This window comes from Manis javanica, chromosome 2 (assembly GCF_040802235.1).
Source record: "Manis javanica isolate MJ-LG chromosome 2, MJ_LKY, whole genome shotgun sequence".
In the NCBI taxonomy this organism is placed as follows: domain Eukaryota; kingdom Metazoa; phylum Chordata; class Mammalia; order Pholidota; family Manidae; genus Manis; species Manis javanica.
Genome location: NC_133157.1, coordinates 60,093,462 through 60,117,842, shown reverse-complemented (window position 1 = coordinate 60,117,842; position 24,381 = coordinate 60,093,462). Strand labels below are relative to the sequence as shown.

The window sequence follows — 24,381 nt, the reverse complement described above, 5'->3', positions numbered from 1 at the left end:
TCCCTATACATTAAAAAGAAAAAGACCAAAAATGCAATGGTAAAATGTGCCAGAGACTTGAATAAGTACTTTACAAAACAGAATATATCCATAGGGTCAGGGAATATATGAAAAGATTTCTTTAGTTATCAGGAAAATGCAAATAAAATCCACACCTGAGTACCATTACACACCAACCAGAAAGACTAAAATTTAAATAATTGTCAGTACAAAGCATGATGAAGGTATATAGCAACAGGGACTCTCATACATTGAAGGTGGGAATGTGAAATGACACAGTTAGTTTGCCCAAGGTTTGGTATTAACTATTAAATTTAATCTACACATATCCTATGTCCCAGTAATATCATAGTTAGGAGTATCTGTTTATGTGTGTGTATTTTAGAGAACAGTGTGCTCATATGCAGCAGAAGATGCCTACAGTTAGCAGTGTTACTTACAATAGTCAATATTAGAAGAAAGTCAAGTGATCACCTAATGATCACTCATTTATGAATAAATATTTATATAAAGGAATACTGACTAGAAATGAAAATCAATGAACTTCAGCTATATAGGCCATCATAGTTGAATCTCACAAAAGTTTTGAATGAAATATAAAAGATAAACCTCAAAGAATATAATGATTATATTTCTGTATTTTTATACATTTAAAAATGGATACTTACATTCCTATACATTTAAGGTATTAGGGGTGCATACCCAGGCACAAAGTTATAAAGCCCAGCAAGGAAATGAATACCATAAATACCATGATAATAGTTACCTTTTGGGCAAGTGGGGGATGTATTTGGAAAAGGGTGCTGGGGGGGGCTTCTGGGTGTTGGCAATATCCTGTTGCTTACACCTGGTGTTTGCTTTATAATGATTCACAAAGATATATTTGTGATTATGCATATTCGGTATGTGTGCTATCTATATTTACATTTAATTTTTTTAGAAGATTGTCTTAAAAATTAAAACAACTTGCAAAGGTGGATAAATTACAGCTATAAATCATGAATTAATTTATAACTGTCTCTCCTAATTTTTTTTTTACCATTATGTATACTATTTTAATGACATATTTCTTTAACACTACAACCAAATATGTTGACCAATAAGCAGTACAGATTTAAAGTATCTTCTTAGTAATTATGGTGTTAACAGTTTCTTGGGATTTATCATATGCTGGATGCTATTCAAGCTATCTTCAGCTAGCTGACTTATGAAAATCATGCCACCTTCCTAGGCCTATTGTCTCTCTGCAAAATAAAAAGGCTAGATTAGATTATTTCTATTTGTTTTATCTGGCTGTAAGATCCCATGAATGTATTCCTCATATAAATTTTTTTTATCCCTTTAGTTATTTATTTATTTTTATTTTTTTAAAGAACATTATGTTTACTAGGCTCTCCCCCACCCCAAGTCCCCCCCACAAACCCCATTACAGTCACTGTCCATCAGCATAGTAAGATATTATAGAATCACTACTTGTCTTCTCTGTGTTGCAAAGCCCTCCCCTTTCCCCCACCCCCCACATTATACATGCTAATCATAATACCCCCTTTCTTATTCCCCTCCCTTATCCCTCCCTACCCTCCCATTCTCCCCAGTCCCTTTCCCTTTGGTAACTATTAGTCCATTCTTGGGTTCTGTGATTCTGCTGCTGTTTTGTTCCTTCAGTTTTTCTTTTGTTCTTATACTCCACAGATGAGTGAAATCATTTGGTATTTGTCTTTCTCCACTTGGCTTATTTCACTGAGCATAATACCTTCTAGCTCCATCCATGTTGTTGCAAATGGTAGGATTTGTTTTCTTCTTATGGCTGAATAATATTCCATTGTGTATATGTACCACATCTTCTTTATCCATTCGTCTACTGATGGACACTTAGATTGCTTCCATTTCTTGGCTGTTGTAAATAGTGCTGCGATAAACATAGGGGTGCATCTGTCTTTTTCAAACTGGAGTGCTGCATCCTTAGGGTAAATTCCTAGAAGTGGAATTCCTGGGTCAAATGGTAAGTCTATTTTGAGCATTTTGAGGAACCTCCATACTCCTTCCCACAATGGTTGAACTAATTCACATTCCCACCAGCAGTGTAGGAGGGTTCCCCTTTCTCCACAACCTCGCCAACATTTGTTGTTGTTTGTCTTTTGGATGGTAGCCATCCTTACCGGTGTGAAGTGATATCTCATTGTAGTTTTAATTTGCATTTCTCTGATAACTAGCGATGTGGAGCATCTTTTCATGTGTCTGTTGGCCATCTGAATTTCTTCTTTGGAGAACTGTCTGTTCAGCTCCTCTGCCCATTTTTTAATTGGATTATTTGCTTTTTGTTTGTTGAGGTGCGTGAGCTCTTTATACATTTTGGATGTCAAGCCTTTATCGGATCTGTCATTTACGAATATATTCTCCCATACTGTAGGTTACCTTTTTGTTCCATTGATGGTGTCCTTTGCTGTACAGAAGCTTTTCTGCTTGATAGATAAAGTCCCATTTGTTCATTTTTGCTTTGTTTTCCTTGCCTGGGGAGATATGTTCATGAAGAAGTCACTCATGTTTATGTCTAAGATGTTTTTGCCTATGTTTTTTTCTAAGAGTTTTATGGTTTCATGACTTACATTCAGGTCTTTGATCCATTTTGAATTTACTTTTGTGTATGGGGTTAGACAGTGATCCAGTTTCATTCTCTTACATGTAGCTGTCCAGTTCTGCCAGCACCATCTGTTGAAGAGACTGTCATTTCCCCATTGTATGTTCATGGCTCCTTTATCGAATATTAATTGACCATATATGTTTGGGTTAATGTCTGAATCTCTAACCTGTTCCACTGGTCTGTGGCTCTGTTCTTGTGCCAGTTCCAAATTGTCTTGATTACTATGGCTTTATAGTAGAGCTTGAAGTTGGGGAGTGAGATCCCTGCCACTTTATTCTTCTTTCTCAGGATTGCTTTGGCTATTTGGGGTCTTTGGTGTTTCCATATGAATTTTTGAACTATTTGTTCCAGTTCGTTGAAGAATGTTGCTGGTAATTTGATAGGGATTGCATCAAATCTGTACATTGCTTTGGGCAGGATGGCCATTTTGACAATATTAATTCTTCCTAGCCAAGAGCATGGAATGAGTTTCCATTTGTTAGCGTCCTCTTTAACTTCTCTTAAGAGTGTCTTATAGTTTTCAGGGTATGGGTCTTTTACTTCTTTGGTTAGGTTTATTCCTAGGTATTTTATTCTTTTTGATGCAATTGTGAATGGAATTGTTGGTGTATAGGAAAGCGACAGATTTCTGTGTGTTAATTTTGTATCCTGCAACTTTACTGTATTCCGATATCAGTTCTAGTAGTTTTGGAGTGGAGTCTTCAGGGTTTTTTTATGTACAATATAATGTCATCTGCAAATTGTGACAGTTTAACTTCTTCTTTACCAATCTGGATTCCTTGTATTTCTTTGTTTTGTCTAATTGCCATGGCTAGGACTATGTTAAATAACAGTGGGGAGAGTGGGCATCCCTGTCTTGTTCCCGATCTCAGAGGAAAAGTTTTCAGCTTCTCGCTGTTAAGTATGATGTTGGCTGTGGGTTTATCATATATGGCCTTTATTATGTTGAGGTACTTGCCCTCCATACCCATTTTGCTGAGAGTTTTTATCACGAATGGATATTGAATTTTGTCGAATGCTTTTTCAGTTTCTATGGAGATGATCATGTGGTTTTTGTCTTTCTTTTTGTTGATGTGGTGGATGATGTTGATGGATTTTCAAATGTTGTACCATCCTTGCATCCCTGGGATGACTCCCACTTGGTCATGGTGTATGATCCTTTTGATATACTGTTGAATTCTGTTTGCTAATATTTTGTTGAGTATTTTTGCATCTATGTTCATCAAGGATATTGGTGTGTAATTTTCTTTTTTGGTAGGGTCTTTGCCTGGTTTTGGTATTAGGGTGATGTTGGCTTCATGGAATGAGTTTGGGAGTATTCCCTCCTCTTCTTTTTTTTGGAAAACTTTAAGGAGAATGGGTATTATACCTTCTCTGTATGTCTGATAAAATTCTGAGGTAAATCCATCTGGCCCAGGTGTTTTGTTCTTGGTTAGTTTTTTGATTACTGCTTCAATTTCTTTGCTGGTAATTGATTTGTTTAGATTTTGTGTTTCTTCCTTGGTCAGTCTTGGGAGGTTGTGTTTCTCTAGAAAGTTGTCCATTTCTTCTAGGTTTTCCAGCTTATTGGCATATAGGTTTTCATAGTAGTCTCTAATAATTCTTTGTATTTCTGTTGGGTCCGTCGTGATGTTCCCTTTCTCATTTCTCATTCTGTTGATGTGTGTTGATTCTGTTTTTCTCTTAATAAGTCTGGCTAGAGGATTATCTATTTTATTTATTTTCTCAAAGAACTGCTCTTGGTTTCATTGATTTTTTGTATTGTTTTATTCTTCTCAATTTTGTTTATTTCTTCTCTAATCTTTATTATCTTTCTCCTTCTGCTGACTTTAGGCCTCATTTGTTCTTCTTTTTCCAATTTTGATAACTGGTACATTAGACTATTCATTTGGGTTTGTTCTTCCTTCTTTAAACATGCCTGGATTGGTATACACTTTCCTCTTACGACTGCTTTCGCTGCATCCCACGGAACTTGGGGCTTTGTGTTGTTGTTGTCATTTATTTCCATATATTGCTGTGTCTCCATTTTAATTTGGTCGTTGATCCATTGACTATTTAGAAGCGTGTTGTTAAGCCTCCATGTGTTTGTGAGCCTTTTTGCTTTCTTGGTACAATTTATTTCTAGTTTTATACCTTTGTGGTCTGAAAAGTTGGTTGGTAGAATTTCAATCTTTTTGAGTTTACTGAGGCTCTTTTTGTGGCCTAGTATGTGGTCTATTCTGAAGAATGTTCCATGTGCACTTGAGAAGAATGTGTATCCTGTTGCTTTTGGGTGTAGAGTTCTATAGATGTCTATTAGGTCCATCTGTTATACTGTTGTTCAGTGCCTGTGTGTCCCTCCTCATTTTCTGTCTGGTGGATCTGTCCTTTGGAGTGAATGGTGTGTTGAAGTCTCCCAAAATGAATGCATTACAGTCTATTTCTTCCTTTAGTTCTTTTAGTATTTGTTTCACATATGCTGGTGCTCCTGTGTTGGGTGCATATATATTTATAATGGTTATATCCTCTTGTTGGACTGAGCCCTTTATCATTATGTAATGTCCCTCTTTATTTCTTGTTACTTTCTTTGTTTTGAAGTCTATTTTGTCTGATACTAGTACTGCAACACCTGCTTTTTTCTCCCTATTGTTTGCATGAAATATCTTTTCCCATTCCTTGGCTTTTAGTCTGTGCATGTCTTTGGGTTTGAGGTGAATCTCTTGTAAGCAGCATATAGATGGGTCTTGTTTTTTTATCCATTCAGTGACTCTATGTCTTTTAATTGGTGCATTCAGTCCATTTCAATTTAGGGTGATTATCGATAGGTATGTACTTATTGCCATTTCATGCTTTAGATTTGTGGTTACCAAAGGTTCCAGGTTACTTTCCTTACTATCTAAGAGTCTAACTTAACTCACTTAGTATACTGTTACAAATGCAATCTAAAGGTTCTTTTCTATTTCTCCTCCTTTTTCTTCCTCCTTCATTCTTTATATATTGGGTATCAGATTCTATACTTTTTCTCTATCCCTTGATTGGCTTTGGGGATAGTCAATTTAATTTTGCATTTGCTTCACAATCAGCTGCTCCACCCTCCCTACCATGATTTTACTACCTCTGGTGACAGTTATCCAACCCTAGGAACACTTCCATCTATAGCAGTCCCTCCAAAATAGACTGCAGAGATAGTTTGTGGGAGGTAAACTCTCTCAGCTTTTGCTTATCTGGAAATTGTTTAATCCCCCCTTCAAATTTAAATGATAATCTCATGGGATAAAGTAATCTTGGTTCCAGGCCCTTCTGCTTCATGGCATTAAATACATCATGCCACTCCCTTCTGGCCTGTAAGGTTTCTGCTGAGAAGTCTGTTGTTAGTTTGGTGGGCTTCCCTTTGTATGTGATCTTATTTCTGCCTCTGGCTGCTTTTAACAGTCTGTCCTTATCCTTGATCTTTCCCATTTTAATTACTATGTGTCTTGGTTTTGTCTTCCTTGGGTCCCTTGTGTAGGGGGATCTGTGGATCTCCATGGCCTGAGAGACTATCTCCTTCCCCAGATTGGGGAAGTTTTCAGCAACTACCTCCTCAAAGACACTTTCTATCCCTTTTTCTCTCTCTTCTTCTTCTGGTATCCCTATAATGCGAATATTGTTCTGCTTGGATTGGTCACACAGTTTTCTCAATATTCTTTCATTCTTAGAGATCCTTTTTTCTCTCTGTGCCTCAGCTTCTTTGTATTCCTCTTCTCTAGTTTCTATTTCATTTATTGTCTCCTCCACCGTATCCAACCTGCTTTTAATACCCTCCATCGTGTTCTTTAACGATTGGATCTCTGACCTGAATTCATTCCTGAGTTCTTGGATGTCTTTCTGTACCTCCATTAGGATGTTAATTAGTTTTATTTTGAACTCCCTTTCAGGAAGAGTAATGAGGTCCATATCATTTAAATCTTTCTCGGGAGTTGTGTTAACAATTTTACTCTGGACAAGGTTCCTCTGGCATTTCATGTTTGTATATGGTGCCCTCTAGTGTCCAGAAACTCTGTTCTGGAGCTGCTGAGCCCCTGAAGCAATGTCAGGGGTCGCAGGGGAGTGGTACTGGGGGTAGGAAAGAGCTGTTCTCCACCTCTGGGCTACTGTGCCTGTCTCCACTGCCTGAGCCAGTGGTCTGGGCACACAGGTATAAGTTTTTGTCCCAGAGCAGCCAGATATGGATCCCTGCTTTCCACAAGCAGCCGGGATCCCAATCTCCCAGGATCTCTGCCTGTATTAACTTTCCAACCCAGTAGTCATGGAGTCTCATGAAAGCACCATGAAATGTAGGTTTGTGCTCCCAGCGCAGATCTCCAGAGCTAGGTATTCAGCAGTCCCAAGCCTTCCACTCCCTCCCTGCTCCGTTTCTCTTCCTCCGGCCGGTGAGCTGGGGTGGGGGAGGGGCTCAGGTCCTGTGGAGCCACAGCTCTGGTACGTTACCCCGTTCGCTGAGGTCTGCTCTTTTCATCAGGTGTATGCAGTCTGACCCGTCCTCTTTCCTGTTGCTCTCTCAGGATTAGTTGCGCCAATTAAGTTTTCTAATTGCATCCAGTTTTAGGAGGAAGCCTCTTTCTCTCCTTTCACGCTGCCATCTTTAATCCTCTTTCCTTCCTCATATCAATTTTACCTCATCTTTATTTGTTACTTCTCTACCTATAAATTATGCATACTCAAGTAAACATGAAGTCATTAAATAAAAATATAAACCCAAATATTCTTAATCATTCTAATATGTTCCCATTAACAGATGAAAGGGCTTTCACTTGAATTTTCACTTTTTATTTCTACTTCATTATTTAAAGTCAATAATAAAGTCACAACTGTAAAATGTATGCATTTAAAAACATAAAAGATACACTTCAATGACAAAAAATATGTAATGATGATGAAAATACACACTTTGCTGAGGTCAACAGCATGAGTGACAGTATATAAAAGTGAAACTTCAAATATATCCTTAACCAAAACTTATTCCTGAATAGTAAAATTTTCATTCAAGAGTATGTATGTGTACACATCTGGACACCAGCTCCAAAACGACAAAGTGTGTGTATAGGGGGAGGGTTAGATAAAAATATGTGGGCACCAGGAATCCAAGACTAAACTTCTAAAACTAACATTTAATTCAAAATAAAATGAACATTTCTAATAGATGACAACTATATGAAACTTTTTTTCCTTGATAGAAATTAGATGGGCCATTTCTTAACTGTCTCTCCTAATTTTTAATCATACTAATGTGTGTTTTTGGACTTACTGTTTACTGATCTTTTGTTAGTAATTGTTTAAGTAGCATGGGAAAACAGTGGTGTGTTGAGCCCCCTTATGCAGGCACATAAGAATTGCTAGTGCACATCTCTTTCCAACTTTATGTTCAGTGATGTCAAGTTGGTAAGCTCAAATTGACCTTGGTGGGAGCAGTTACACCATGGAAATCAGCAGAAACTACATATCAACATTTCTCCCACCCTCCCAGAAAGGTGCTTATTAAACACTAGTGCATTGCTCTATTTGCCATATTGCGTGAGTGGTATTTGAAGAACATTATATTGACTAAACAAATATTTACTTATTTTTCTCATGTTAATATAAACTGCATCTGAACTTCAAGTTATTTAACTTGTTTATGTCTCAACATTACCTTTAAAATCAAGAAGTTAACATTGTCAACTAAAAAATCAGCTAATATTTACTTATTTGTCTCATTAATGTAAATAGCATCTGAACTTCAGATTATTTAACTTCTGTGTGTCTCAATATTATCTTTAAAACTGGAGGTTAACATTATCAACTAAAAAATAAGCTAATACAAGTACAGTATTTGGCATAGTGAGTACCCAATAAATTTTGCTATTAAAAAGAAAAAATTACATCAGTGATGTGACTGTATTAGGGAGAATGCCAGGCATTTCCCTTAATGTGAATCTTCACAGTTCAGTTTACACATTTGAAATAACAATACTGAGAAATTCTTCACTTGTATTCTGTTAGAATATGAAAACTAAATAACTACTTGGAGTATTTTCCAGATGTTTTATTTTATTATTTTATTTTTAGGTGATTCCTCCTAAGGAGTGGAAGCCAAGGCAATGCTATGATGACATTGATAATTTGCTTATTCCAGCACCGATTCAGCAGATGGTCACAGGGCAGTCGGGACTGTTCACCCAATACAACATCCAGAAAAAAGCCATGACAGTGAAGGAGTTCAGGCAGCTGGCCAACAGTGGCAAGTGAGTGGATCCAATTTGCTGTTTTTATTTCTTTCAAAGATATAGGTGACCATGGTAAGAAACCAAGTAGACATAGGAGCTTGTGATGAAAAGCAGGAGTCTTCTGTACAATCTTTTGTTCCTCATTTAACTGGTTCTGTTTTCTGTTCTTCAGGTGGTAGCCTTCTTACATTTAGTTTATTCTGCTAAGGAAATTGTTTCTCATTTTTTCATCTCATTCATAATACCTGTAAAAATAGGCTTCCTCTATCTTTTAGTTGCCATGAGTTTTTGATTCTACATATGCTTCATCTTTGTTAGACTAATTTTCTTCTTCGTGTGACAATTTTTAAGTCCTTAGTGATAAATTATATGTATTAGAAGATGAATAATTTAAAAAGAAAATCCTTGAATGACTTGAAGGATCACCATTATTGTATTAGTTGCTGTTGCTATGTATAAATTATCCCAAACCTTAGGAGTGTAAATCAACAAATTTCTATCTCAGTTTCTGAAGGTCAGGAATCTGAGAGTGGATTAGTTGTGCTGTGGCTCAGGGCCTCTCATGAGGTTACAGTCAAGATGTTGGCGGGATCTGCTCTCTCACGTGAAGGTTTGGCTGTGACTGAAGATTCTCTTCCAGAAACAGAGCTGTTCCCCTCACATGGCTGTTGATGGGAGTCCTGGTTCCTTGCCAAGTGGACTGCACGCCATGTTGTGTCAGAGCAGGTGATCCAAGAGAGTAACCAAAATGGAAGCCACAGTGTCTTCTCATGATCTATTTGTTGACTGTCACTTCTGCCTTATTCTCTTCCTTACAAACCATTTGCTAAGTGTAGTGTATACTCAAGGGGAGGAGAAGTAAGCTCCACTTCTTGAATGGAAGAGTATCAAAGAATTTGTATATACATGCTTAGAAACCATCACAACTAAAATTATTATTAAATTACTTTTTTTTTTTTTAAACCTTGTGATGGTGGTTAAGGTCCTAGGTCAAAACATAAATCTGAAAAAAAAAACCCAAAAAACAAAAAACCTCTCCAAAACCTTAAACCTCAAACCAACCAGCCAGCCTGCCAATCAAAAAACATTGTTGTGTAAATTCTCTGGGTGGTTGTGCATGAGATCAAATCTTTTGGATGAATTTAGTTGATTTTTTTCTTAATTTACAGTAGACATTTGACAGTAAGCTCTTGATGGTACTTGAAGAATCTTAATTCTGTATGTTATCCTCCTACTATGGAACATTCTGGCAATTCCAAGGGAAGTGGAAATTTTATATTTAAATTGAATCCTGTCTTTTAAAATTTTTTGTAGGCATTAGTAAAGCTTCATTGTTTCAGATCTCATTAATTGAGAATGTGAAACTTTTATCATAGACTGGACTGGTTTGCTTTAAAATTCTTTAAGAACTCTTTAATAAGTGCAGTGCTATTGGAACAAGATTGCAGTAGCAATTTTACCTAACTTTGTGTCTAAGTATGAATTGTTTACTGTATTCCAATATTTATCTTCTAGTACCATTCATTCTTAAAGTGTTAAATAGGCTAGTTCGTTTAGTGGAATTTCTATTTGGCTAACTTTGATATTTCAAGAGACAACCTGTACTTAAAAGTAATCAGATTATACTTACTAGAAAATGTTTGTAATACTCTTAATAATCATAACTACCATAGGAGAGGTACAAAGTGCTGTGGAGTTTCAAAGGAAGATTAAGACTTCTGTGATTAATCAGGAAAGGAGTAATTTCATTTTGTTAGGTGCTGTTAAGCTGGATTTTGAAGGATGGTCAGAAGTGCTTTTACTAGTTACAGAAGTAATACATGTTCATTTAAAAATTCCAACATAATGGAAATATGGAATTTTAACTCCCAGAGATAATCATTAATAATACATAGCAATTAAAATATTGATAAGAACAGAGCCTCAGAATCTTTTTTTTCTTGTCATAGATCATCATCTGTAGCCCATTTGATTATCCTAGCATGGTGTCAGTTTTCTGTTTAGAGGGAATTTATTTTACTGGTACTTATTTTATTCATATCTTTGTTCAGTTTTTACTCTGGTGGCTTAGCTGTAGATTGATTCTTCCTGAAGATGGCCATTCAGTTGACATTGTTTTGTGTACCACTGTATACCCAGTACCTGCTGCAGTATCTGGGATATGGTAGGTGCTATTTCATTTTATGCCAATTGAATGAATAAAAGTCTCATGAAAGCTAAAATATACTTGAAGTGGTATAAACTACTAGAGTGTTAATATTTACTTATTTAACAGCATTATTCTGAAGTTTAAAAAATTATTTTTAAAAATAATTGGCTCTTTTTTTAGTTGTGAAATACAGCTATTATGAGAAATTGAGAAGTTATTCCATGTTACATTTTATTTTTTCAAAGTTAATTTATTTTTTGAGTCAGATTATTTTCATTATAACTGCTATAACATTTAAATACCTTTAAAAATTCTCTTATGTTTTCTCTGCCAGTTTCATGTGGGAAATTTATTTCAAATGCCAGTGAAATGAGTTTTCTAAGCCTCGAAACAAGTCTCTTTCTTGTCCATTCACAGTTATACTAGGATCGCATGGTCTTCATAATCTTCTTCTTAAATGTCCAATGGGCTTTATAGGGATTGCTACTCCTGTTGTGGAATGGTCCTGAGATGGGTTTAATTTTAATTTTCATGGGAGGCTGGAGACATCTCTCTGGCCTTTCTGTTCATCTGTTTTTCTTCAGTATATGCCCTTGTGTAGGTAGGTACACAGTGCATAATGTGCTTGGGGTGAATAGTAAAGAGGATGCTCATTGGTTATTAATACAACTTAGTCCACAAAAAATCTGGAGACCTCCTACATAGCTGTATTATAAAACTTTATGGAGGTGAGTAATATACTTTGTTGCATCACCTATATTACTGATCTGTACTGTCTTCTAGGCATGGAGCTTAGCACTTTACATAATTATTTGAAGGAGTCCTCACCACAACTCAACTGCTATTATCCCCGTTTTATAAAAGAATAACTGAGGTTCAGAAAGATTTAGTCCCCTTGCAATACATAGCTTATAAATGGCAAAGCTTGGATTCAAACCTAAGCAGTCTGGTCCTTGAGCCCCATCTTAAACAACTGTGCTGTAGTGAATAAAAGGTTCTGGGCAAAAAGGAATGATTGAATCAGTTCTGAGTAAATTAACACAGGATTTGTGGGGTAGCTATGATTATCAGTCCATAAGGGATGGAATCTGAGGTCAGGTTCATTAGAATCAGTTCCAACCGAATGAACTGGTCACTAGAATTATTTCAGATATTCAAGGATCTTAGAATTTAAGCCTCAATAGCCAATATTAAACTGTACCTTTCTGTTTTAGAGTTATGGGTTGATAAAAATTGATTGGAAGTGAGTAGTATATAGTGGTAGATTCTTTAGGTCTTATAGTGAAAGGCCTAAAGGAGATTTAGGGCTTCAGTTGCAAAATCTAAAGTTTCTCTAGAAGTCATAATAAACAGTATTTCTGCTACCTTATTTATTTATTTATTTATTTATAATTTTTTAATTTTTATGAATTTTTATTTTATTTTTTTTGAGAGGGCATCTCTCATATTTATTGATCAAATGGTTGTTAACAACAATAAAATTCTGTATAGGGGACTCAATGCACAATCATTAATCCACCCCAAGCCTAATTCTCATCAGTCTCCAATCTTCTGAAGCATAACAAACAAGTTCTTACATGGTGAACGAATTCTTACATAGTGAATAAGTTCTTACATGGTGAACAGTACAAGGGCAGTCATCACATAAACTTTTGGTTTTGATCACGCATTATGAACTATAAACAATCAGGTCAAATATGAATATTAGTTTGATTTTTATACTTGATTTATATGTGAATCCCACATTTCTCCCTTATTATTATTATTATTTTTTTAAATAAAATGCTGAAGTGGTAGGTAGATGAAGATAAAGGTAGAAAACATAGTTTAGTGCTGTAAGAGAGCAAATGTAGACGATCAGGTGTGTGCCTGTAGACTAAGTGTTAATCCAAGCTAGACAAGGGCAATAAAACATCCACAGATGCAGAAGATTTCTCTCAAAACAGGGGGTGTGACGTTCTAAGCCTCACCTCTGTTGATCCCCAATTTCTCACCTGATGGCCCCCCTGCGACTGTGCCTGTCTTAGGTTGTTCCTCCCTTGAGGAATCTTACCCATCTCTCGTTAACCAGTCATCTTCCAGGGCCATACAGGGAAATGTAAAGTTGGTAAGAGAGAGAGGCAATATTGTTTGAAAAGGTTAGCTTTTTACTTCTTTGCAGATTTATGCCCTGTGGCTTTTATGCCCAGTATTTGTCTTGAGGTATCTTTATCACTTGGAAGAATTATGATACTTGGTAAATTCGATTTGAGGCACTAATTCTATTTAAGGGTTGTAATTAGGAAGGAAGAAGAAAAGCTATAGGAGTAGCAGACGGAGGAAAACTTGGGAAGATTGATTATTTCTTTGACATATCTTCTTGTAGAGTAACTTAAGCATGTATAGGTCTTAAACTACTAATTAAATTACATACACACATTAACATAACAGGAATACAGTTACATAACCAAAGCAGACCTATAATTACCAGCCAACTCCAGTGAAACCAAGAAAACCAGTTAGGCACCCTAGGCATTTGTGAAAATTTATCTATGATATGGTGGATATTGTCCAATTGAACTTGAACAGTCTGAGAGAAATCAGACAAATTAAAACAACCCATTCTTGGGGACTGTTCACATCCCTTATGTTCTTTTAACAGTAGATAGTCTGTAGTCATAAGATTTTGGAGCGCTACAACCTGCACTTCTCCTAATTCTTGGTTGAGTTCCAACAGTATAGATCCAGTCAAATTTGTTGTTTTGCTGTATGCACAGGCCAGCTTAGATATCTCCTTCTTCATTCCAATGGCAAGTCCAGGAACCAGTGGGATGAATGCAGCTACAACTGCAGCATCGCCTGGATCTTTGTTAAGGTTTTTTGGTGATCATCTTCTGGTATGACTCTTCCAGAGAGTGCTGATGTTGGAAGTTCTTCACATCGTATCTTAGTTCATTTTCTAGGTAGCCAAATTAGGCTTTGATCCTCTGTATAAACACAAACAGACCCTTTGCCCACACTTTGATATGCCCTTTATACCACTGTGTGGAACTCATTGGAGCTCAGTACACAGGAACTGCTTTTCTTTTTTTAAGAGAAAGGAATATTATCAGAAAAATGTACCTCCCTAGCCGATCATCTGACACCCTTCAAGTGATCAAAATTAAGGATATTTAAAGCATGCATTAATCATTGATTTACATTTAGTTTTATCCTATCAGGAAGTAATCCCCCTTTTCTTTCTTTCTTTTTTTTTTGTTATCTTTAATCTACACTTACATGAAGAATATTATGTTTACTAGGCTCTCCCCTATACCAGGTGCCCCCTATACACCCCTTTACAGTCACATCAGCATAGCAAAATGTAGAATCACTACATGTCTTCTCTGTGTTGTACAGCCCTCCCCTTTCTCCCACCCCCCCATTATGCATACTAATCATAATCCTTTCTTCTTCCCCCCTCTTATCCCTCCCTACCCACCCATCCTCCCCAGTCCCTTTCCCTTTCGTAACTGTTAGTCCATTCTTGGGTTCTGTGATTCTGCTGCTGTTTTGTTTCTTCAGTTTTTCCTTTATTCTTATACTCCACAGATGAGTGAAATCATTTGGTATTTCTCTTTCTCCGCTTGGCTTATTTCACTGAGCATAATACCCTCCAGCTCCATCCATGTTGCTGCAAATGGTAGGATTTGCCTCTTCTTATGGATGAGTAGTATTCCATTGTGTATATGTACCACATCTTCTTTATTCATTCATCTACCAATGGACATTTAGGTTGCTTCCAATTCTTGGCTATTGTAAATAGTGCTGCAATAAACATAGGGGTGCATCTGTCTCAAACTTGATTGCTGCATTCTTAGGGTAAATTCCTAGGAGTGGAATTCCTGGGTCAAATGGTAAGTCTGTTTTGAGCATTTTGATGAACCTCCATACTGCTTTCCACAATGGTTGAACTAATTTACATTCCCACCAGCAGTGTAGGAGGGTTCCCCTTTCTCCACAGCCTCACCAACATTTGTTGTTGTTTGTCTTTTGGGTGGCAGCCATCCTTACTGGTGTGAGGTGATACCTCACTGTAGTTTTAATTTGAATTTCTCTGATAATTAGTGATGTGGAGCATCTTTTCATGTGTCTGTTGGCCATCTGTATTTCTTTTTTGGAGAACTGTTCAGTTCCTCTGCCCATTTTTTAAATTGGATTGTTTGTGTTTTGTTTTTGAGGCATGTGAGCTCTTTATATATTTTGGACGTCAAGCCTTTATCAGATCTGTCATTTACAAATATATTCTCCCATACTGTAGGGTTTCTTTTTGTTCTATTGATGGTGTCTTTTGCTGTAAAGAAGCTTTTCAGCTTAATGTAGTCCCACTTGCTCATTTTTGCTGTTGTTTTCCTTGCCCGGGGAGATATGTTCAAGAAAAGGTCACTCATGTTTATGCTAAGATGTTTTTGCCTATGTTTTTTTCCAAGAGTTTAATGGTTTCATGACTTACATTCAGGTCTTTGATCCATTTTGAGTTTACCTTTGTATATGGGGTTAGACAATGGTCCAGTTTCATTCTCCTACATGTAGCTGTCCAGTTTTGCCAGCACCATCTGTTGAAGAGACTGTCATTTTGCCATTGTATGTCCATGGCTCCTTTATCAAATATTAGTTGACCATATATGTTTGGGTTAATTTCTGGAGTCTGTAATCTGTTCCACTGGTCTGTGGCTCTGTTCTTGTGCCAGTACCAAATTGTCTTGATTACTATGGCTTTGTAGTAGAGCTTGAAGTTGGGGAGTGAGATCCCCCCTACTTTATTCTTCTTTTTCAGGATTGCTTTGGCTATTTGGGGTCTTTGGTGTTTCCATATGAATTTTTGAATTATTTGTTCCAGTTCACTGAAGAATGTTGCTGGTAATTTGATAGGGATTGCATCAAATCTGTATATTGCTTTGGGCAGGATGGCCATTTTGACGATATTAATTCTTCCTAGCCATGAGCATGGGATGAGTTTCCATTTGTTAGTGTCCCCTTTAATTTCTCTTAAGAGTGACTTGTAGTTTTCAGAGTATAGGTCATTCACTTCTTTGGTTAGATTTATTCCTAGGTATTTTATTCTTTTTGATGCAATTGTGAATGTAATTGTTTTCCTGATTTCTCATTCTATTGGTTCATTGTTAGCGTATAGGAAAGCTACAGATTTCTGTGTGTTTATTTTGTATCCTGCAAGTTTGCTGTATTCTGATATCAGTTCTAGTAGTTTTGTTCTGGTCTTTAGGGTTCTTTATGTACAATATCATATCATCTGCAAATAGTGACAGTTTAACTTCTTCTTTACCAATCTGGATTCCTTGTATTTCTTTGTTTTGTCTGATTGCCATGGCTAGGACCTCTAGTACTATGTTAAATAACAATTGGGAGAGTGGGCATCCTTGTCTAGTTCTCGATCTCAGAGGAAAAGCTTTCAGCTTCTCGCTGTTCAGTATGATGTTGGCTGTGGGTTTATGATATATGGCATTTATTATGTTGAGGTACTTGCCCTCTATTCCCATTTTGCTGAGAGTTTTTATCATGGATGGATGTTGAATTTTGTCAAATGCTTTTTCAGCATCTATGGAGATGATCATGTGGTTTTTGTCTTTCTTTTTGTTGATGTGGTGGATGATGTTGGTGGATTTTCGAATGTTGTACCATCCTTGCATCCCTGGGATGAATCCCACTTGGTCTTGGTGTATGATCCTTTTGATATACTTTTGAATTCGGTTTGCTAATATTTTATTAAGTATTTTTGCATCTATATTCATCAGGGATATTGGTCTGTCATTTTCTTTTTTGGTGGGGTCTTTTCCTGGTTTTGGTATTAGGGTGATGTTGGCTTCATAGAATGAGTTTGGGAGTATTCCCTCCTCTTTTATTTTTTGGAAAACCTTAAGGAGAATGGGTATTATACCTTCTCTGTGTGTCTGATAAAATTCCGAGGTCAGTCCGTCCGGCCCGGGGGTTTTTTTCTTGGGTAGTTTTTTGATTACCATTTCAATTTCTTTGCTCGTAATTGGTTTGTTTAACTTTTGTGTTTCTTCCTTGGTCAGTCTTGGAAGGTTGTATTTTTCTTGGAAGTTGTCCATTTCTTCTAGGTTTTCTTGCTTGTTGGCATATAGGTTTTCATAGTAGTCTTAAATAATTCTTTGTATTTCTGTGGAGTCTGTCGTGATTTTTCCGTTCTCATTTCTGGTTCTGTTGATTTGTGTTGATTCTCTTTTCCTCTTAGTAAATTTGGGTAGAGGCTTATCTATTTTGTTTATTTTCTCAAAGAACCAGCTCTTGGTTTCATTGATTTTTGCTATTGTTTTATTCTTCTCAATTTGTTTATTTCTTCTCTGATCTTTATTATGTCCCTCCTTCTGCTGACTGTAGGCCTCATTTGTTCTTCTTTTTCCAATTTTGATAATTGTGATGTTAGACTATTCATTTGGAATTGTTCTTCATTCTTCAAGTGTGCCTGGATCACTATATACTTTCCTCTTAAGACTGCTTTCGCTGCATCCCACAGAAGTTGGGGCTTTGTGTTGTTGTTGTCATTTGTTTCTATATATTCCTTGATCTCTATTTTGATTTGTTCATTGATCCATTGATTATTTAGGAGCATGTTGTTAAGCCTCCATGTGTTTGTGAGCCTTTTTGCTTTCTGTGTAGAATTTATTTCTAGTTTTATACCTTTGTGTTCTGAAAAATTGGATTGTAGAATTTCAATATTTTGGATTTTGCTGAGGCTCTTTTTGTGGGGTAGTATGTGGTCTATTCTGGAGAATGTTCCATGTGCACTTGAGAAGAATGTATATCCTCTTGCTTTTGGATGTAGACTTCTATAGATGTCTATTTGGTCCATCTGTTCTAGTGTGTTGTTAAGTGCCTGTGTGTCCTTACTTATTTTCTGCCCGGTGGATCTATCCTTTGGGGTGAGTGGTGTGTTGAAGTCTCCTACAATGAATGCATTGCAGTCTGTTTCCCCCTTTAGTTGTGTTAGTATTTGTTTCACATAAGCTTGTGCTCCTGTGTTGGGTGCATATATATTTAGAATGGTTATATTCTCTTGTTGGACTGAGCCCTTTATCATTATGTAGTGTCCTTCTTTATCTCTTGTTACTTTCTTTGTTTTGAAGTCTATTTTGTCTGATATTAATACTGCAACCCCTGCTTTCTTCTCGCTGTGGTTTGCCTGAAATATGTTTTTCCATCCCTTGACTTTTTGTCTGTACATGTCTGTGGGTTTGAGGTGAGTTTCTTGTAAGCAGCATATAGATGGGTCTTGCTTTTTTATCCATTGTGTTACTCTGTGTCTTTTGATTGGTGCATTAAGTCCATTTACATTTAGGGTGACTATTGAGAGATATGTACTTATTGCTATTGCAGGCTTAAGATTCGTGGTTACCAAAGATTCATGGTTAGCTTCTTTAGTATCTTACTGCCTAACTTAGCTCGCTTAGTGATCTGTTATATACACTGTCTGGAGATTCTTTTCTTCTCTCCCTTCTTATTCCTCCTCCTCCTCCATTCTTCATATGTTGTGTGTTTTGTTCTGTGCTCTTTTTAGGAGTGCTCCCATCTAGAGCAGTCCCTGTAAGATGCCCTGTAGAGGTGATTTGTGGGAAGCAAATTCCCTCAGCTTTTGCTTGTGTGGGAATTGTTTAATCCCGCCATCATATTTAAATGATGGTCGTGCTGGATACAGTATCCTTGGTTCAAGGTCTGTCTGTTTCATTGCATTAAATGTATCATGCCATTCTCTTCTGGCCTGTAGGGTTTCTGTCGAGAAGTCTGATGTTAGCCTGATGGATTTTCCTTTATAGGTGACCTTTTTCTCTCTAGCTGCCTTTAAAGCTCTTTCCTTGTCCTTGATCTTTGCCATTTTAATTATTATGAGTCTTGGTGTTGTCCTCCTTGGATCCTTTCTGTTTGGGGTTCTGTGTATTTCCGTGGTCTGTTCAATTATTTCCTCCCCCATTTTGGGGAAGTTTTCAGCAATTATTTCTTGTAAGATACTTTCCATTCCTTTTCCTCTCTCTTCTTCTGGTACCCCTATAGTATGCATATTGTTCCTTTTGGATTGGTCACATAGTTCTCTTAATATTGTTTCATTCCTGGAGATCCTTTTATCTCTCTCTATGTCAGCTTGTATGTGTTCCTGTTCTCTGGTTCTGTTCCATCAATGGCCTCTTGCATCTTATCCATTCTGCTTATAAATCCTTCCTGAGTTTGTTTCATTTCTTCAGTCTCCTTTCTGGCATCTATGATGTCTCTCTGGACTTCATCACATTTCTCTTGCATATTTCTCTGCATCTCTGTCAGCATGTTTATGATTTTTATTTTGAATTCCTTGTCAGGAAGACTGGTTAGGTCTGTCTCCTTCTCTGGTGTCTCTGTGATCTTGGTTTGCCTGTAATTTTGTCTTTTCATGGTGATAGGAATAGTTTTCAGAGCTGGGAGGAGTGATGGCTGTAAGAACTTTCCTTCTTGTTGGTTTGTGGCCTTCCTCTCCTGGGAGAACAGCGACGTCTAGTGGCTTGTGCTGGGTAGCTGCGTGCAGACAGTGCTTCTGCTTCCTGCCCGGCTGCGATGGGGTTTATCTCTGCTGTTGCTGTCGGCATGGCCTGGCTTGTCCTGCTGCTCCAAAATGGTGGAGTCGTGTTGGAGGGAGAGTGGCCTGGAGGCTAGTTATCTCTGTAAGAGGCCTCCGTGCTCCCTGCTGCCCAGGAGGTTAGAGTGCCCAGAGTTTCCTGGATTCCCTACCTCTGCACTAAGTGTCCCACCCTGCCACTTTAAGACTTCCAAAAAGCACCCGCCAAAACAAAACGGCGACCACAAAAAAAAAAAAAAAAAGGCCACTTGTTTTTCTTTATTCTCCGGCGCCAGCCTCAGGCACCCGCTCACTGGTTTTACTTCCCTGTTTCCCTAATATTGGGGTCCCTGTCCCTTTACGACTTCCAAAAAGTACTTGCCAAAACAAAACGACCAAAAAAAAAAAAAATGGCCGCTTGCTTTTCTTTTGTCCTCCGGCGCCGGCCTCCAGTACCCACTCACCATTCTTGCTGCCCTGTTTCCCTAGTATTCAGGACCCCACGCATGCACTGTGTCTGCGCTCTGTTCCGGATGGCTGGGGCTGGCTGGGGCTGGCTGTTCAACAGTCCTGGGCTCCCTCTCCTTCCTGGCTCTGACTCCTCTCCTCCCGTCAGGAGTTGGGGGGAGGGGTGCTCGGGTCTTGTGGGGCGGGGGCTTGTATCTTACCCCCTTCATGAGGTGCTGGGTTCTCACAGGTGTGGATGTGGTCTTGATGTTGTCCTGTGTCCTCTGGTCTCTATTCTAGAAGGAGTTGTCTTTGTTATATTTTCATAAATATATGTGATTTTGGGAGGAGATTTCCACTGCTCTACTCAGGCCGCCATCTTGGCTCCACCCCTCTGCTACCTTTTTCTTTTTTATCACCTAAATTCTGTAACCAGAATTCCTGTTACTTTGGAACCTACCGGTTTAAGTGGTAGAATGAGGTAGAGTTAATGATGTTTTCAATCCCATCCTTTTTGTTTTTGGGTTTCATATGAGATTCTATGTTCTGGGTGAATCAGCAAATTATTCTGTATTTCAAATATAGTTGTTTAATGAAGTTGCTTGGTGTTGCTTATTGCTTAGATAAACAATTCCAGGTATTCCAGGGAGAGGATATAGATGTTGATTGTTCTATAATTATACCATTTTAAATGTCCAATGGGCTTTATAGGGATTACTACTCCTGTTAAACACCCTTATTACTGTGTTTGTTTCATTATTGTCTCAGTTTGTTGATTTTTTTTTTTTCATGTAGAAACATTGGTATTCTTTTTTTGTGTGCATGTGATAAGATTACTGTTCAAAAGCCAGATTACAGAGAAGTAAGTGCCTTTCTGTGATAACAAAATTAGAGATAACTGAATATTAATAACTCAGTGTGTATTTCTTTCTGGCCATTTAATGTATAGTTATGGATATTATTTGTATAAAATAGGATCGTAGTATATTTACTATTCTGTAACCTGTGGAAAGATACTGATGTCAACATATAGAAAGATCAACCTTATTTTGTGTTCTGTATTTTATTTAACTAAGTGCTAGTTGCTGGACAGTAGCTTGAGTTTTCAATTAATGGTACAGCAAACATCCCATGTCATATATCATTGAGTTGATATCCCATATCACATACACACATCAGTGTTATTAGAATGAATTTCTAGAGTTGGTTTTTAGGGTCAAATATATGCTTTTTTAAGGTTTTTAATATTTGTTGATAGATTGTACTCTGGAAGGTTTGTGCCACTTTATACTACCACTCCAGCTGTGTAGGAGGTCCCATTCTTTCCTACCCTTAACACATTAACCATTTGCCAGTCTAATAACTGCAGTGTATCTTATTTTAGTTTTCATTTCTTAGCTGTTTAGTGATTTTGTTCCTTGTCAGGTTTTCTATAGATGTTTAGTCTTTTGCATATAAGTCTGTAAACTTTCCTAGTTGATAGTTTAATTAATTAAAGGTTTTAGAAAATATTTTGGGAGCTAACATAATGAATTTTTACCTAGTATTCTATTGTTGATACTTACATGAAAGTATTTTCCTAACTAGTCAAAAATATGACTATTATGTAGATCTATTTAGGAATCATAAGAGCATACAGAAATCTATGATAAATATATTTGCATATTATTTGATTCGACAGTATGAGTTCTTGCAGTATTTTTGTTTTGAAAAGATTTAAGTTACATGGATGGAAAAATATTAAAGTTGTGTTATTGGTTTATGCTTTTTTAAAATTATCTTTTCCAGATACTGTACTCCGAGATACTTGGATTATGAAGATTTGGAGCGCAAGTACTGGAAGAACTTAACTTTTGTGGCACCTATCTATGGTGCAGACATTAATGGGAGCATATATGATGAGGTATGTTTATATTATAGTAGGTGTGTAAAGCCCATTTCATGTTACTATTTTTGCTTCCATTTTAGGTACTTATGAAGTAGTCACTTGTGCCTTGGGTGATCTGTAATTCCTCATATGATGACAACAGGACATAAAGACATAATCAGTAGGATTTCTGTTGCTGTGTTTTTCAGATTGAAACCAGCTAATTGTGCAAATACCTTAGATTGTTTATCAGTAATATAGTACATGGTTATCAGTAATATAGTACATGGCTAATCCTTAAATTACATTAAACATTTTTTAAAGCAAAACCCATTATAAAAATATTTAGAAAAACAGTAAATATCCTTAATACGAGGCAAAAGCAGCATTTTTATATACATTCTAATAATTTCCTCTAGTTATTTAAAAAATTATATTTGAGCAGGCTTATATTCCTCTTTTCTTCCACAAATTACAAGAATTTTTCTTCTTTTAAAAAAAGTAACTATAGTCTTCCAGTTATTTTTCATGAGGGCATAATATACTGGAAATATTCCAATCATTTTTGATTCCTCCTGATTTTTTTTGAATTGCTTCCTTTTAAAAGCCATTTATTTATTTATCATTATTTTATTTTGAGAAATTTCTTTCCTACTGAAAGGTCGAAGTAGTGCCATGAACACTTGGATACCCTTCACTTAAACTTACCATTTTATATTAAAAAATTGTTAATATTTTGCTTCATTTGATTTGTTTCTCTGTCTCCCTTTGTCTCCCTTTGTCTCTTTCTTTGTATCTTTCTCTTTGGGTCTCTGTCTCTTTGCTATAACATTTGAAAGTAAGTGCAGACATGAGAGTTCACCTTTAATTATGTCAACGTGTATCTTTTAATTATAAGGTGATTTAGGTTTTATACATCATCTAATATACAGACCATATTCATAGGCTCCAAATTCTGCTAGTGTTATTTATAAACTATTTTTTCCCCCATGGGAAGGATCCAGTTAGGGATTTCCTTTTAAAATGAGTAAGTGATCTATAGAGTAAGACTTCATAAATATCCTGTACATCAGTAGCCTTTCACCCAGTGTGTTTGCATCCATTGATCATCCTTGCCTGAAATAATCATTATAGTATTTTTATAGCTTTTATATTTTGAAATATAAAACAAACTGGAAAGTACATAACACAAACTTAGAGATTCGTGAATTATTTCAAAGTGAACACCTGTGTACTGTCACTGATATCAAGGAAAATATTACCAGCATTCTAGCATTTCCTAATATACCCCCTTTGTCTATCATGGTCCCCCCTTTTCCTCCAAAGGTAATCACAATTCTGACTTCGTGGTAATCATTTCCTTCTTTTCTTTAAAAATGTAGTGCATTATATCTTGTTTCTAAATTAGATAATTGGAGGAATCATTCAGTGTATATTCTTTTATGTCTGGCTTCTTTCATAAGCTTTTCCTGTATTGTGTATAGCTGTATATTATTCTGTTGTATGAAATGTGCCACAATTTATTTATTTATTCTCCAGGTAATAGTTATGTTGGTTACTTGTAGTTGTGGCTTTTATGCATAAAACTTGTGTGAGCATTAGCATGTTTCATAGGGCATGGAAGCAGTGAGTGTATGCCTAGCAGTAGTTGTAGGGTATATGCATAGTTAGCTTTAGATGAAAACTATTTTCTAGTTTACACCTTCTGATGGCAATGTTTTCAAGTTCCCTTTGCTCCACATCCCTCTTTACACTTGGTCAGTCTTATAATTTTAGCACTTCTGTGGGTATGTGTAGTAGTAGCTTTGGGTTAATTGCATTATGTTTTTTTTTCCTTATGTTGATTGGCTGTTTGTATTTCTTCTTTATTGAAGTGCCTTTTTAAGAATGCTTGAATATTTGTGAGTGTGTATATGTGTGATGCTTTTCTTATTTATTTATAGTCCTTTATATATTCTGAATATGAGGTAGTGGCACAATTTCAAATTTTCTAAGTGTATTTCTAATTATTGAACATTGTTATTGAAAGAACTATTCTTATTTGTGAATACAGATGATACTGTATAATTACTGTTGTCCTATTAGATACAATGATGGCATGGTGTATATATATTTTTTGTCCTATCAAAGATGCACATTAAAGTATGTACAGGTGAAGTGATATGGGTCTGGGATTTGTTTTTAAAATACTTGAAGTAGAATGGATGTAGTTGAAAGAAGATTGGCAAAATATTGGTAATTGAAGCTAGATGGTGGGTATGTAGCATTTTAAATATGTGTATGTTTGAAATATTAAAAATAAATGTTAAAAAAGAAAGCATTCTTTCCCCATTCTCCTTCTGCATTTTCACTAATATAAATAACCTGTGTTGAGAATTTATTGTTTATTCAAATATACTCATGTAGAAAAATTTAAAAATACAGAAAAATATGAAGAGAAAAGTGAAAATTACTCATAAGCTAACCAAACAGAAA

At 36.4% G+C, this 24,381-nt stretch overlaps 1 protein-coding gene across 10 annotated transcripts in view; it reads left to right on the top strand.

The window, feature by feature from the left end:
* KDM4C (lysine demethylase 4C) overlaps nucleotides 1-24,381 on the top strand; it is a 506,879-nt gene that overhangs the window by 74,804 nt on the left and 407,694 nt on the right. For 9 of the 10 annotated variants that reach the window (XM_073228549.1, XM_073228551.1, XM_073228553.1 and 6 more), the window contains 2 exons: nucleotides 8,708-8,883; nucleotides 21,828-21,942. In XM_073228549.1, the coding sequence (XP_073084650.1) occupies nucleotides 8,708-8,883; nucleotides 21,828-21,942 (291 nt within the window). The remainder of the gene's footprint in view (nucleotides 1-8,707; nucleotides 8,884-21,827; nucleotides 21,943-24,381) is intronic. The other variant, XM_073228552.1, reaches the window with a different exon arrangement.